This window comes from Carica papaya, chromosome 4, assembly GCF_054855325.1.
Source record: "Carica papaya isolate Zhongbai chromosome 4, ASM5485532v1, whole genome shotgun sequence".
NCBI classification, from domain to species: Eukaryota; Viridiplantae; Streptophyta; class Magnoliopsida; order Brassicales; family Caricaceae; genus Carica; species Carica papaya.
The window spans coordinates 4,621,210-4,636,698 of NC_142312.1; the positions used below are offsets into that span (position 1 = coordinate 4,621,210).

The 15,489-nt window shown below is 34.6% G+C and overlaps 3 protein-coding genes across 5 annotated transcripts; all 3 read right to left on the reverse strand.

Moving 5' to 3' along the window:
- Window positions 1-90: 90 nt before the first annotated feature.
- On the reverse strand, window positions 91-3,244 carry LOC110822439 (phosphatidylinositolglycan-like protein). Of its 2 annotated transcripts, none has more exons than XM_022052564.2 (5): window positions 2,555-3,244; window positions 1,880-1,964; window positions 1,666-1,720; window positions 733-871; window positions 91-514 (listed from the first exon to the last, which is right to left on the reverse strand). In XM_022052564.2, exons 1-5 carry the CDS (start codon window positions 2,729-2,731, stop codon window positions 500-502), a joined length of 471 nt encoding a protein of 156 aa, XP_021908256.1. In that variant the 5' UTR covers window positions 2,732-3,244; the 3' UTR covers window positions 91-499. The 2 variants fall into 2 exon arrangements, with proteins under 2 accessions (XP_021908256.1, XP_021908255.1); XM_022052563.2 differs by having other exon boundaries at window positions 91-518; window positions 2,555-3,238.
- A 439-nt stretch (window positions 3,245-3,683) lies between these two features.
- Window positions 3,684-6,307, reverse strand: WOX13 (WUSCHEL related homeobox 13). The gene is made up of 3 exons (XM_022052618.2): window positions 5,887-6,307; window positions 4,265-4,705; window positions 3,684-4,116 (listed from the first exon to the last, which is right to left on the reverse strand). Exons 1-3 carry the CDS (start codon window positions 6,125-6,127, stop codon window positions 4,067-4,069), a joined length of 732 nt encoding a protein of 243 aa, XP_021908310.1. The 5' UTR covers window positions 6,128-6,307; the 3' UTR covers window positions 3,684-4,066.
- Window positions 6,308-9,134: 2,827 nt separating this feature from the next.
- On the reverse strand, window positions 9,135-14,407 carry TRM26 (RB1-inducible coiled-coil protein). 2 transcript variants are annotated; one of them, XM_022052292.2, is made up of 6 exons: window positions 14,137-14,407; window positions 13,438-13,615; window positions 12,977-13,053; window positions 10,694-12,409; window positions 10,432-10,600; window positions 9,135-10,064 (listed from the first exon to the last, which is right to left on the reverse strand). In XM_022052292.2, exons 2-6 carry the CDS (start codon window positions 13,517-13,519, stop codon window positions 9,430-9,432), a joined length of 2,679 nt encoding a protein of 892 aa, XP_021907984.2. In that variant the 5' UTR covers window positions 13,520-13,615; window positions 14,137-14,407; the 3' UTR covers window positions 9,135-9,429. The 2 variants fall into 2 exon arrangements, with proteins under 2 accessions (XP_021907984.2, XP_021907985.2); XM_022052293.2 differs by lacking the exons at window positions 12,977-13,053; window positions 13,438-13,615; window positions 14,137-14,407 and adding an exon at window positions 12,490-12,970.
- Window positions 14,408-15,489: the final 1,082 nt, after the last annotated feature.

Genomic DNA, 15,489 nt, shown 5'->3' on the forward strand with positions numbered 1-15,489 from the left:
ATGGTACCGATAATGGCACTGCCATTTTTACCAAAAAGAAGAAAAAATGGCGCCACCAATGAATATATTACCAATAATGGTATCATAGGATACAAGACAAAAATTCTTACCATAATATTATATCAAAACGATCAAGTACATACTTTTCTTTCAATAGTCTAGATAGATAGCAAAAGAGTCATTCTATTAGCTTATAAAGGTCAGGGAAAATATCCCTTCCAGATCAGTGCAAAAGTGATAGGCTCCTAACAAAATTTCACTTCCTCTAGAAAATAAAACAGGCCTTTCATATAGAAACAAAATCTAAGAAATTGGCGATAAATGCCTTGTACTTCCAAGGATCACCTCAACTTATCCATATTTCAGGCTTGCTCTCTTGCCTATCAACTTGCAAGCTGGTGGGTGAAATAGTTGACTGAAACTGGTCATTCAACTGCCGCTGAACTTTTGTTACCATCAGTAGCCGAGCACAAGGCCTTCCAGATGGGAACCAACATCTTCACCGGTGGACGAACTTCCTAGATCAATTGGCTTCACAATCAATTGCCTATGCTAAAAAAAAATACAATTATACACGCTTGCAGAGAATTAAGGGGCAATGAGTTAATCCCGTTGGACGTGTAGAGCCATAATCGCATTGAAAGTTACATTTTTGCCTTCCTTATAGCTCCCAAACTCATCAACGAGAGCAGTTTCGTAGTTTAGAGCCTTTAAATAAAATTACAAATTTACCTTAAATACCAACATAAGTTCTTCCTGCCCGCGTACAATCAAAGACAGGCTCCAGTAACATGTTATTGGAGTCACACATTCTAGTAAAACAGGCTTCAAGATATTGTCGATGGGAACAAATCGACGAATTATTCTTCCACTGTAAGGGAGTAAATAAGAGATAAATGACAAGATAGCCGAGTACTACTATTTCTACTACTAATTACCACCATTAGCACTTGAAACACTGTATGACTACATGAATCTATAAAGTTTCTCCATGCAATGGATTATGCAGCATGGCCAGTGCAAGTTTTTCTTAGGTGTGTGGGGAAAGATTCATCCTACTTAGTTAAGGTAAGATCAAGTATGTATTTTACTTAACGTAAGATACAAGTATATAGTTTGGTTAAGGTAAGATATATTGTTATTGTCCCACTAGAAAAAAAGAGGTTGCTGATAAATCTCAACACAATTAGTTTATATTATATCTTGTTGAAACTTGAAATAACAGCAAAATATAAAATGTTTTTTTTAACTTAACTCCATCATCTCATTTACCCCAGAATCTTGTATTTCCTATCAGGCATAAATTTTAGATGACAGTAGTTTACATACCAAAAGCATCTTCAATTAAACATTCTTAAACTCCTAGAGAGATTATGCATACAACTGATCTCAACACAAAGAGTTTATATCATATCTTGTTGAAACTTGAAATAACAGCAACATATAAAATGTTTTTTTTAACTTAACTCCATCATCTCATTTACCCCAGAATCTTGTATTTCCTATCAGGCATAAATTTTAGATGACAGTAGTTTATATACCAAAAGCATCTTCAATTAAACATTCTTAAACTCCTAGAGAGATTATGCATACAACTGACTAACATAAATGCTGTATTCTACCTTGTCAAAGTTGTCATATAGTAGAAAAAGAAATATAATTTACCTTAAATAGTGTGTTTCAAGTTGAACTCCAAAAGCTGGCATAATTATAACAGACTCTGTAATTCAGATAAAAATTTGGAGAATGATGATAAGAAGCTAAAATTATTTTCTATATACATGTCTATACATATAGTTTGTACTTTTCCTAGTAAAGGTAGATATCTCAAACGCTATAGCTTCTTAAAGCAGTAAACATCAAATTGTTGGGTTCTCACCTTTCTTAACAGGCTTCCAAAGAAGTAATGTCAGCAAAAATCCACTTAACAGGAAGCTCCCAATAGCAACCGCATGCAACTTGTCCTGTATCCATATGATGACTGCATTAGATACTCAAGCATTCTGAAGAATTCAGAATCCTATTTAACTTCAAGAATCGACATGAAATAGATGATTGCATGTATTATTGAGGTTAGTAATGTGATGGAACCATCTTCATGTTCCTGTTTCGCCTCTTTGACTTCTATAAAACATTCCACGTGTCCCAATACATCAAAGATGAGAACTTTTCAAAAGAGTATGTTAAAAAAAAAAAAAGAGATGCCTCTTTATTGATTCTCCAGTATCAAGGGCTTTGCAGCACAACTCTAAGGCTATGGTTAGAACAAGCATAGAATTTTCATAGAATTTGTTTCCAAATTTGCACTTAGGTAAAAATCCTTCCTAAAACAATAAAATCTGAACTCATACAGAAATACACTTGGAATTGCGACTACATTTCAAATTCTACCAGAATTGATAGCTTTTGTTACAAACATAGCCTAAATAATGAACAGGAATTTTTAAACAAAACACATCTCGACGTCGTACTAGAAATACATATTGAGCATCATATCATGGTCTGAAATGTTAGAAAAGAAAATGAAAACTCTGATTATGAATTATTACTTTACCTGAAGTAGGGAAAGAGATAAAAAATTTCCTAAAATAATAATAGCGATGAGGAAAGAAAAGAAACTCTTTCCACGGCTTCTGCGGAGGATAACATGGTGGGTGTCAATGACTTCAAGAGGCCACTTGCAGTCTTGGATGTAAGTGTATCGCTTAGTAGCCAGTGAGAATTTAACCATCTGAGAATGCTTGTAACTTCAATAACCAAAGGCCTCTACTATAGATGTCTATACTTAGAGAAGAGAAGGATATCAAACAACAGACAAGCTGTTAAAAGCTAAAATCTAAAAGAATTTGGGATTACGGAAGGGAACGAAAAGAAGATTTGGATTTGACGTTGAATTCGCATATCTCAAGCACAGAGTTCCATTGCAAACTATCGTCGAACAGCTGGCGCGCATGAGTTATTTGGAATTTATGGAAGCCAGAAAAACCATTGATTTTCGAAATTACGATCAGCTTCTTAGAAAACCCAATACGAAATAATTAAAATTGGTAGGTTAAACAAAACAAAAATTAAGGGAAGATAAGAGTATGTAATGCTTAGGTTGGAGTATGAAGAACAGGAATGTAGAGCTTCTTTTTCTGTTAAGAAAAAAACAGTGAAGAGGGCCGAGAAAAAGTGTTAGCTGTGCAGAAAATGTAAATTCTTTTTGTTCTGTCTTTAATTTGGTGACAATATAAAATTATTTAAAATAATAATCTAAAAAACTTTAAAATTGTTATTACAAATCTTTTTCTTTTTAATATATTGCTAAAATTTATATGGCTTTGATAATATAAATTAGTTATTTTAGTTTTAAATTTTATATAGAATATGAAGAAAAAGAATTTTTTTTTCTTATTTTTAAAAATTTTTAGATTTGTATAAAATAAATAATTAGAATAATTATTTATATTTAAAAAAGTAGATTGTAGCAAAAAAAAAAAATCTAAAAATGTGAGTATACGCATAAAATCATGTAAATTTTGACTTAAAGATCTCATGAACATTAGTAATAAAATATATATTTAAAATTTTAAGAGAAATTACAGGAGAATCTTTGAATTTTGTACTTAATTATGACTGTCTATTAATTATGATTTGGTAATAAGCCTGGGAGAGACTGCAGTCAGACAACACTCTGTTCATTGGCAATTACTAAAAATTTCATTCCAAACACACAGCCAATGTCAAAACAAGTAACAGTTCTCATTCATACACACAATAAAAATTCAGTCTATTAACAGAGCAAGACACTATAGCAAAAACTCAAAAACGCTGATTCCAAAACTATAATGCAGCACTGATATGACTCTCTGCTCCGGCATATATATGACCAGTCTCATTTGCATCATCAGCATTTGGTATGTTGTGTGTGGAATATGTTCATATGATTAGTCGAAATCAGATGATACAATCTGGTTTTTTTAGCTCAGCAACCTTCCACACGATGATGATTTCGCTAATCTGGGTAAACAATGCTGCGCCAAAATGAGTGCCACCCTACCATGCCACAGTCTTCTGCATGGTCCTAGAAGTTGAAGCTTCCCTGTATAATCTTTTGGTACAGGCTATCATCTCCTGCATTGATCAATTAAAAAGTCATTTGCATTTTACAGTTAGTAAGGCGTCCAATCAACTCAAGTTGGATGGTGTATTGTACTCTTTAACCATATGAAGATGCCAAATTATATTGGTTTTAACACAATATGTTAAATGGTGTACTCACTTGGATTTGTCAAAGCCCCCAAGAAATGCAATTCAGATGTTATCTCAGGGCTCTGAAAGCACAGATCTTCAGCCCTTGGACCTGAATTCAGTTGGGAGTGAAGATCCTCTGGCTTCGTCTTCTTTTCATTAGGTGACTCAACTTCTGTTTCTACTTCTGATTCTGCATTGTTGGATGGCGCAACCAATTGTTTCCGTTTAGATCTAGCCCGCCTATTCTGGAACCAGTTATAGACATTGGTTTCAGAAATTTGGCCATGCTGGCTGAGTTCAGAGGTTATGTCTTTGATCTTTTGCTTGCTTGGAGTTCCATTCCCTTGATCAAAGATTCGCTCCAGAATCTGAAGCTGTATGGGTGTTGGAGTCCACCTCTGTCTGGCAGTCATTTTGTGCCCACCAGATGTCATCAATGGGTCACAATACAGATTTCCCAACCTGCCTCCTGCAATAGCCCCAAAACCGGTGCTTGTATGTAAAATAACTCATCTCTCTTTCCAAGCAAATTAAGCTTCGCTTAGTTCCATATAGAAGAGTCAAGTTGGGAATTCAATGTTAAGCATAAAAAATAATTAAGCATCTAAAGCACGACATATTAATTGAGAGCATGCAATTCTGGACGCACTCTTATTCAATTTTCATTACTACTCTCTTTCAATGCAAGAAAAAAAGAGACCATTGTCGAGCTTCTCACTTTGAGAAATGTTTGAGATATTTAATTCTGAAATTTATTCACTATACTCATCTCATTCAGGTGCTTCGATGTCTGGGATGGCTGGTTATCACAGAAGAAATGGATGAAACCAATACACTGCTAGGATAAGAAAAGCAATAGCAATTATCTTGTACAAGGGATACATATTGACGTGATACTCTATTTCAATAATAGCTTTTTATCAAAATCTTACTCTGTCAACTTGGATTTGATAAAAATGTAATTAGCTATCAAAGTGCACCTATTTATACAAAAAGAAAATCTGAAAAAGTACAACCAAGTCATCAAAAAGGTAGATAGGAATTCGGGTATCAATAATCAAGAGATGGACAAAATTAAATGATCCCAAATTGCAAAATCTAATAAAAATTCAATTGCTAACATCATTTCCACTTCCACAATAGCGAGAGACATTATGCTGAAATTTCTCCTAAAGATAATCAATCCACCATGGAATCAATGCTGAGAAATCAACTTCATTCTCAACACTTTTGCTCGAAAATTTAACACAAAGTAAACCAAAAGGAGCCGCCCAAGGTTTATCAAAGCCCGCTGAATTTCACCCAAATCAAGCAAAATTGATTCATCACAACTAAAAAACAAGATGTCGGAAATTCAAATAATACATCAAGAAATAGAAAGATATAATAGACAATCCAGAACTATGAGCAGCTGAGAATTCACTGAAACCAGAATCAACGGAACCATAAAGCAAACAAGCAAAACACCTAAATAAAATGGAAGGTTAGAAAAGTCTGGAAAGAAGTCTACCCTGGAGCCCATATATGAAGCAGAGAAGTCAAACAAAGCCAGGCGAAACCCACCGCTTGATTACAAACCCAGCCGTATGAAATGTTATACAGCAAAACAAACACGAGAGGATAATAAAGAGAGTGGGAGAGAAAGCGGACCTGCAAGATCTTGCTGAGCAGTGAGATTTTTGTGCATCTCAACAAGCTGTTCGCAGATGGAGGCGTACATAGCAATTTGCTTCCTGAGAGTTTCCAATTGTTCATCTGTCATAACCTTCACATACATTACTCCATTTCCATTGACATTAGCATTCATGTTAACACCAAGACAGTCTCTCTGATTTGCTTGATTTTCTTGCTGTTGCTGCTGCTGCGGCGGCTGATTATCCCATTCCATCATTCTTTTTCGCTCCTCACCTCCCTCTCCGTCACTCTCGTCGTGAAATACGCGAAGAAAAAGAAGCAAACAGGGACTCAGTGTGGGGTACAGAGAAAGTCGGTATGGAACAGAGAGAGAAGGAAGAAAAAGCAGAGAAAGGACAACGAGAGAGAAAAAAGAGAAGGCGTGGAAGAAAGTGCAATTGAAGAATTTTGGTGCAGTTGGTGGTGGTATTTTCGGTTGTGTCCTCACCCTGCGCACGTTAGCATCCTCGCGTACCTCGTGGACGTGGACGGGTTTACTTTAGTTAAACTTCGGCTCTACTTTTCTTCGTTTTATCGGGTCTTTGACTCGCGAGATGTTGCCAAGTCATTTATTAAGAAATTAGAATTTATTTTCCAAAAGAAAAAAAACAAAATTTTTAATTTTTAATCTGCAAATATATAATCATATTTTTTATGACGTAATTAAGTTAAGATAAATATATATTTCAATAATTTTTTACGAATAAAATATATTTTAATAATTTTCAAAGGAGGCAAAGAGACCGGAGGGAGTGGGGGGTGACTCTGACATTCCCTCGCTGCTCATTCTATTTCTGTTCTGCCTGTCAGTCACCACATTCAGTTTCCTGTTTCAGATGTACACAGTCTTGCACTTTCCTTTTTTTTTTTTTTTTTTTTTTTTTTTTTCCCGCTAAGAATTTAAAAAGAAAAAAAGAAAAGGAAAATCCAACACGTCGTCGTTTTATTGGTTAAATATTGATCTGGGCTCCACCGTCCGCTCCCCTTTGTCAAAATAAACATATATATATATATATATATAAGTTAATTTTGTCCAAGGAATCTTTTAGAAACAAAGAGACAAAAACTAATGGTTTAATTTAAACGGACCACGTCGTATTATTAACAAGTAATAAAAGAACATGAACCGTAATAATTTTGTTTGGATACAAAGATGACCTTATTCCGCATGCATGTGATCAGCGATAATTAAATACTTTAAAAAATGGAAAACACAGTCGAGGCTTGAAGATAACTGATTTTGTCTTGTACCTACCTATAAACTTCAAAATTTTTTATAAATTTTCATTAAATGAATTTAATTTCAGACTTAAAATTTAAGAGGGTGTTTGTGATAATTTTTTTTTTTAAAAAAAGGGTACATACGTGCTTAAATTAACCTTAATACAATCATTTCTCAAATATAAATACATTTAAATAAAATAACATTGAACGAAAAATGAAGCTTGAAATGGGAAGCTTGCATTTAAGGAGAGTAGTGGGTTGATGCATGCCCGCAGAGTTTGGTCAAAAATGGGCGGTGCCGTTCAATAATAAGTCTACTTTTTTCAAAAGGCTTTGTTTTTTGTAATTTAATAAATACAATTAGCTAAATTAAATCCTTCAATTATATCCGCTGAAAACCAATTAATAACATCGTTGCATGTTTAATTTGTGGTAATAGGGATTAGACCCTTTACAAAAAAAAACATGTAAATATTTTGACAGGATAAATCTAAATTTAAGGAATTATTATTATTATTATTTATAAAAAAAAAAAAAAAAAAAGCAGGAGAGTGGGGGGTGGGACCAGGGGAGATACTCGGTTGATTTCTGGTAGAGAGTTGCGGTCATAATGATTTCTTGCTTTTTGTCTCGGCTGGATGGAATTTTGCTTTTTCATTAATTAATTAATTAATTACAAATTAGTAATTAGCAATTATTAATTAATTAATTAATATTTACGAAACGTACAGTTTTAAGTGTAACTGAATCAGTCCCGCTCTTACCTAACTATGGTATAATATTTAAGAGTGAGACAAAATTGGCCCGGCTTTTCTCAAAGTGGTTAAAAGTAATTTGGGGAAATGCACAGTGGGCGATTTTATTAGTCAAAAAGGCTTGGCTAAAGCCTAGTAAAAATTTCAACACCTACAACCGTATCAATCAACTCTTTACAGTCTCTTCTAGTGGGGGAGACACAAATTTGGCTGCAACTTTTGTTTTGTTTAAATTAATTTGTACGTACTCATTTATGTCTTAAAATAGTTATATTTTAATCCAATTGGAGTAACAAATTCATCTTTGATGATTGGTAAGAGAATCTTAAATCTAATATCATTTTTACTGCTTTTATATATATATATATATATTACTTGAGCTTCTGTATAACCATAATTCAAAAAGAAACTAACTAATGTTAGTCTAGGTATTTTAGTTTTATTTCATAATAGATATTTTAAAGTTTTAATTTGTGAGATTAATATTTATAAACAACAACAAAAAATTCAAAGGAATTACTTCTACTTACATTTGATGGATTATTGAAGTATAAAGAACTGGACAACGATAGAAAGGCCCATCTCTTAAAAACTGCCATAAACAACAGTTTCTTCTTATGTATTATATTCAGAGGTTAGCTATTCATGGACGTATATGTATTATTTTTATGTATGTATTTATATATACTTTATTCTGGATTCTTTTTGGGGATTCAATAATCACCGTTGAATGCCTAGTTGAAATAAGTCTTAAGTCATGTTTTTTGTTTTCCTCAATTGTAAATCACTGTAATTTCTACTATTTTCTAATTAAATTAAATATAAATTTATAAATAAATTTCATCCTATTTATAATATAAATTTATAAAAATCAAACTAATTGTTTATCTTAAAATAACTGCTTATTCCAAGGGATCATAGATCATAAACAATCTTTCAGCAACAAAATTTAAGCACTTAATAACCTCATAGAAGTAGCTTAGTCTACGGATATACTTGAGATATAAAATAATAGAATATAAGATCAGCTAGATTTAATTAATCTGATTGATTTGCATACACCTGTTGGGCCAGAACAGAGAATGACCCATGAAAATTCTCTTTTGAAGTTCAACAAACAATGGAAGATTCAGAGCCAGTAATAGAGACATAGCAAAAATTTGCCATAGAAAACCATATATTAAAAGCCAAGAGAAAGGAAAAACAAAAAAAAAAAAAAAAAGACTGTCAATACAAGCAGTCATGTACAGTGTGTGTGAATCTGTTCAACCCAGCTCCTACATAACAGGAAAGACCAATAGTTATATACATCTACATGGAAAAGACTCACGTGTATCAATCAAACATCCCGATCCAAAATTAGGGATTTAACCACTCATGATGTATAGATATTGCCTCGTATATACCTCACCCTTTAACAGCCTTCTTCACTCTTTTCAGTCTCTGCTGAAGCATAACTTGGTTATCAAAAAAATATGACACTGCCAAACTTAAGGTTAAAAACATCAGCGTTACTGATTCAGTAATAATACATGGGACTTTAACTGCATATATCCTTCACAATTTCATCAACCAGTTCTCCCATCATGACACTTTCCACCTCTCTACTCAAAGCACTAATTTCTTCATCCATCAAGTCAGCCCATGGGGTGGATTCCATATCCTCTGTCACCATGCTCTCCAGTGACTGATTTAATCTCTCTGTTGGAGGGTATAGATACTCACAGATGATCTTCCATACAGTATCCAATAATTTCCTACCACGTGGAGGAGGCAGAACGGAATAGCCACTAACCTTTCTTTGTATTCTAGACTTCATCGCCGGTGGACCAAGTATGGTCTTAAGCGTTTCGTTCAACAAATCAAACAAGAGTTTACGATCTGTCCTTTCCTTGTTATTATTGATGACACTACTTTCCTTCTCCTTGTTTAATTTTCTATGTTGGTCTTCGACTTCTTCAAAGACCGAGTTGCTGATAACCTTCCCAAAGGCGTCCCGTCTTAATAAACATTTATCAGACGATTCATCATACAAACCAGAAGCAATGAGCAAATCTCTTACATAAGCTTCTGTCTTGTCCTCTATATCAGTTCTTTCAGACTCAACAATGTCTTGCTCAATGATCCGGTCCTCCAGCCCATCAGATTCAAGCTCATTTAGTTGTCTCCGTAGCTCTGTATGATAATCATCAACAGAAGATGGTATCAAAAATATTTTTCCAAAAATAGCTTGAACTTGTATTGAGACGTATGTCAATATCTTTTTTATACGGACTAAAGCTAACATATCAGTTTCTATTGACATTTCACTTCACGGTGGAAATGAAATATGTTAAGTCTAACACTAGTGTCAACCCAACATTTTCCGCATACAAAATTATCATTAAATTCGAACACACACACACACACCAAAAATCACGGATCACTACGCATAAAAGAAACTAATAGCAAAGGCATGCTACATCATCATAAGGCATTACTAGGCGAACAAGATACATAAAACCATAATTCAGGGGACAAGATTTTACGAAAATTTTCGCACCATTTAGATTAGAACTGATCTCTCTGAAAACCTGAGGCATAGGGTTATCATCTCCAATAGTAATATCTGGTGTTGATATTGGACTGAGATAATCAGCAGCCTTCCAGAAATCTTCTTGAGTGCTGCTGCACACTGACGCAGGGCTAGGAGGCACCTCAGTAGAGTTCTCCTGATGCAATATGATAGAACATATTTTATTAGAAACAAACAACAACTACGGCAAGTGAAACTGTGATACTAATATGTTAAAGTCAACTCTTACATGTCTCTCTCCGTAGTTCATAACAACAGTCGGTCCGCTCATGATATCTTTTATGCAGTTATGCTCAAAGCCATGCGATTCAATTGTTGAATGAATCTTCTTGCCGAACAGCCTCCCTCTAAGAGCGAAACTGTCTCTAATATCTGATACCCTTTTTCTGAAGTTAAACCTCTCTTTCTTCCTTTTCCTAAGATTTTCTGACAAATTTTCAGTTGCTTCATGCTTCCTTCTGATCTGAGCACCAGTTAAAACATGGCGGTCCTCCAAAAGAAGCTTCCCAAACGATGTTCCAGATACCGGCGCTGACAATGACCTGATGAGATTTCTAGGGGATAATTCTCTGTCAACAACTCCATCATCGTCACCGCGCCTGAATGATCTGGTTTGTATATCCTGTTCATCTTTCAAAAATTCCCAGTAGTTCTGTTCATTTGCAGCATTCAAGTAAGCTCCTGTTTGTTTTATTCTTCTTTCACTATCTAACACAGATGATCTCAAGCTGCCATTGGCAGTAACTGGAGCATCTAGATGTGTCTCTCTCTTAAGAACATTCCTTAGTCTCTCTGACAAGAATTTCCTTGTATCTCTGTTGACGAACTCCGGGGAATCTGGGCTGTTAACCTGAATTTCGCTTCTATATGATCGTGTTGATTCTGATCGGAGCAAATTCATTCCAAGGTCCCTTGTAACACTTTCTCTGACATGGTTTGCTATATGTCGAGCAATTTGTTTTGGATCTGATGGCTTTTCCTTGTAAGGTGTCTCGATTCCACTTCCTCTGACTCCAGAGCTTCGTTTGAGAGTTTTACCTTGCAACTCAGACTTAAGTCGTTCCTTCACCTCCTCAAGAAAATCCTCTATACTAGCTCTGTCCTCAAAGGTTCCTGAGGAACTGGTCCAGGATTCTTCATGTTCGCGAATCCTATCAGGACCAGGCTTCAAAATAATTATTCTCGTTGGAGCTGCATCCAGTTTCTGATCATAGTCAATCACGGAGGATTGCAAGAAATCTCTGCTGATGGTTCTGCTCCTCAAAGGAAATGACTCTTTCTGCTCAGCTGGAAAGTATTCCATTTTATGTCCATGATGATGTTGTGAACAACCTTTTTCATTTAACCTTGCATTGAATGTAAGATTGGGTTCGACAGATTTCACCCTCATTGCAATCTCAGAATTAGCAGAGTGCGCTATCTTTTCTTTCTGGAGGTTCTCCTCAGCAAATGAGTTCGTAAGAGTGCTTCCAATATCATCGACAAGCTTTGAGCATTCTTTAAACCGGGCCGCTCGCCAAGCTTCAAATTCTCTCTTGAACTTTTGAAGCTCCTCCTCTTGAGGGTGTTCTCGAGGCCTGGGCTTTCCCAATTTCTGGCCAGTGCTCCATCTGTCACCATCTTTATCTTTCCTATAATATGTTGAATCAAGTTCCGTTTGTCTGGAAACTTTTGAATTTGATGAATAATGATCAACTGACCCCTTTCTATTTCTGTTTTTCATTAACTTCACTCCCTGATAGCCATCCTTTTTTTCAACCGCATCAACAACGGATTTTGTATCTAATGGCAGAGTATCAACCCCCATTAGGCGGGCCACAATGCTTGGTGCATTGCGTCTGGTGTGAGATTGTTTTGATATTTCATCATTGATGAGTTTCTCCATCGACGCCTCAATTGGATAGTAGTTTTGTTCGGACCAGTCTTCTTCCACTTGATAAGAGTACTGGAAATTCATAGAAAGTTGCATCTGAATGAACAAACGAAGAGACAGAAAGAAAAGGACTAAAGAGTGCTAACATTTACTTTTTTCCGTTATTGATAAACGATATGACTGCAGAATTTTGTGAGAACTCATTGAACCCCATAGCTTGGACACAGGTTAGTTGTTCATAGACTTTATATCAATCCAAATTAGGAAAGTAATGAGATATAAGAAGATGATTAAAGATAAATAAAGACAGCTGTTCTCTACATGAACTTCGGTTGTGGAACTGCAAAATCAAAAAGAGAAAATGGCAGGAGAAAAGAAAGAAAGAAAGAAAGAGAGAACCATCCTGCAGATTGAAAAGAGAAAGCAGGAGAATATCCCTTCCTAAAGAAGTAGATCAACATATAGCGTAAAGCTCGTTAAGTTTTGGTATTTGCTCAGGATCTAATTCCAAAAGTCCAATTACAACTCATAAGAGTTGGAGACAATCAGTAAAACAAATTCTCATGCTCACAGATCAATAAAACAAGATCACCTTAAAATGCCATTTATTGCTACAAGGTACGAAAACAAAAAATTTACCGGCTCATCAGTCACAGAACAGTAGCTGTGAGGCATTTCAACTTGTAACTCCAAGCTATTTCGGGGTGCTTCCAGACCTGCAGAGGATGGAATTGGCAACATCATGTTTGTAAGAATAAGTAAAGAAACACAAAACAGATAAAGCTAGTTTGAAGTTTTCATGTCATCACAGTAAACTACATTATTGAGCAAAGAGGCCAAATAAATTTATTTGATTCACATCTCTCATCATCTTCTGGAAATCTCTACTTCAATGCGTAGAGAACGAACATTATTTCACATTGCATACACAGTCCTTAAATTATTGTCAGTGTTACGAGGGATCAATAAATTTTGAACTCTGCAAATACAGAAGTGGTATGGATAGGCTCCAGGACCAGGATTTTTAAGGAACCTTATTGACTTTCTGCCAGCCTATCATATTCACCTGCCTCGAATGCGTAGAAGAAAATAATACTCACCCCCAACGTGCTTCTTATGTGCAAGAATTTTCCTGGCCATACTGCTATGATTAAAGTCAAAAAGGCGCAAAAAGCCTCCCATACAGCAACTGCGGTATCAAAAAGCTCTCATTTCCTTATAACTACGGCTTCAGGACTCCATGTACTATCAAATATAATCACACATACGGCTGGAAACCTGTAAGAATAATTAATTAGTTCCAGAGAACCAGTAGAAAAGCTGATAAACACCTCACGAACTACTCTGAACAGACATATATGAGGAAATTGAAGCATATATAAGGTTATATCCAAGACGACACGCCTGCTTAAGCGTCTGCCATCTCATGTCAGCTGGAGAAATGAAGAAGGTGATCGATTTAAAACCAGTAAATCTATATGACGCTAAAAGAATTATCTAGATTCATGAGTAGTAATTAAAATACCGGATATAGATGGCGATACCGAAAATTATGTTGAGTCTACGCCAGTTTCAGAATTACAAACGGAAACAATTCCATTGATCTCAAACCAAATTAATCAACCAGACATAACAAGTTACAACAAGCTTCAAAATGCAGTTTTCGTTAAAAGAAAATACTCTGTTTGGTAGTGGAGAATTTAACGGGCGAAGACCTTCACTCTGAAAAAAAAAAACAAAAAAAAAAAAAAAAAGACGCCAAGCAAGTAAAAGAAAATTTGCCAGAAATCGAAGCGTACTTGCGAGAAACAGAATCCTGCGAACGCATTGTTATGAAGAGAGCAGCAGAAATAGAAGAGAGGAAACCGACAGGGGGATCATCATAACCAGTACGGCACGGAAAACTGAAACTGAAGAAGAAGTTGAAGTGAAAAGGAAGATGAGGAGATGAGAGAGAAGAGAGAAAAAAGTGGAAATTCAAAGGTAAGATTTGTATGATGAAGGAGCCATGAAAGTAGAGAGTAATTTTAATAATAATAGGAATAATGATAATGGTAGAGGAAAATAAAAAAAAAAAGGTTCTGCTTTTTAGCAGGGGGAGTCCATTGCTGGAATAACCCACTAGAAAGCGAAGGTTCCATCTCCTCTTTTTATTTTATTTTTTTTTGAATTTTAAATATATTATTAAATAATAAATATGAAGATTTTTTATTTTTTTGTAGGAAAAAAAATTAAAAAGGATATTAATTCAGAGTTATGTTGTTTTTCTCGTTTTTACTACGAGGAGCCATGGACCACAGGATTATCACAATAATTAGTGCGTCGTTATCAACTAATTATTGTTTTGAAAATCATTAATTTAACCTTAATCCTATTAGATAAAAGTGATAGTTTAAGTGGTAAGTTTAGAAATCTTGTTGCAAAATATTTTGGTATTAAATTCCGTTGCACTCCTAATTAAAAAGTTTTTTTTTTTTTTTAATAAACAAAGTGAAAATATGAGGGAGAACATTTATTACTCGGGGGTTAATCTATAGGAATTGGAATGATTTGGGTCTTGACTTTTAAATTGACCAACCCATGATAAGAGTTAAATTTTTGGAGGTAAAGAAATTTAATTTTATTGTGTGAAAAATAATTGAAAATGTTTAAAATTTATAAAACATTAAAAATATTTATTAAATAGCTAGAAAATTTACAAAAATTTCAAAATTCAATCAAATTAACAAATTAATTAAAAAGAAAAGAAAAGGAGGAGCAGCACGTAAAGAACAGCTCAGGGACAGTTGCAGATGCAGTTATGCGCACGACCCCTAAACTTGGCGACACCTTATAACCGCAAGCAAACTCTAATCAAATTAATTAATACATATTTTATTCTCCTCTCTGCTTGTTACGCCCCTAATTATTTTTAAATAATTATAAAATGTTATGACTTAATTATTAATTCTTCATAATTATTTTAATTAAAAAAATTTAAGTACTTTTTAATATTTTAATAATAGTTTTTTAGTGTGTGTGTGTATATGGCATGGATTAAGGAGGGGATTTTGTAGATAATTACGTAATGGGTATGGCTGCAAAAGTCAGAGAATTTGACCAACTGAGGCGGAGGATGGAGAGAAAATTTTAAATATTCTTCATGCGGGAAG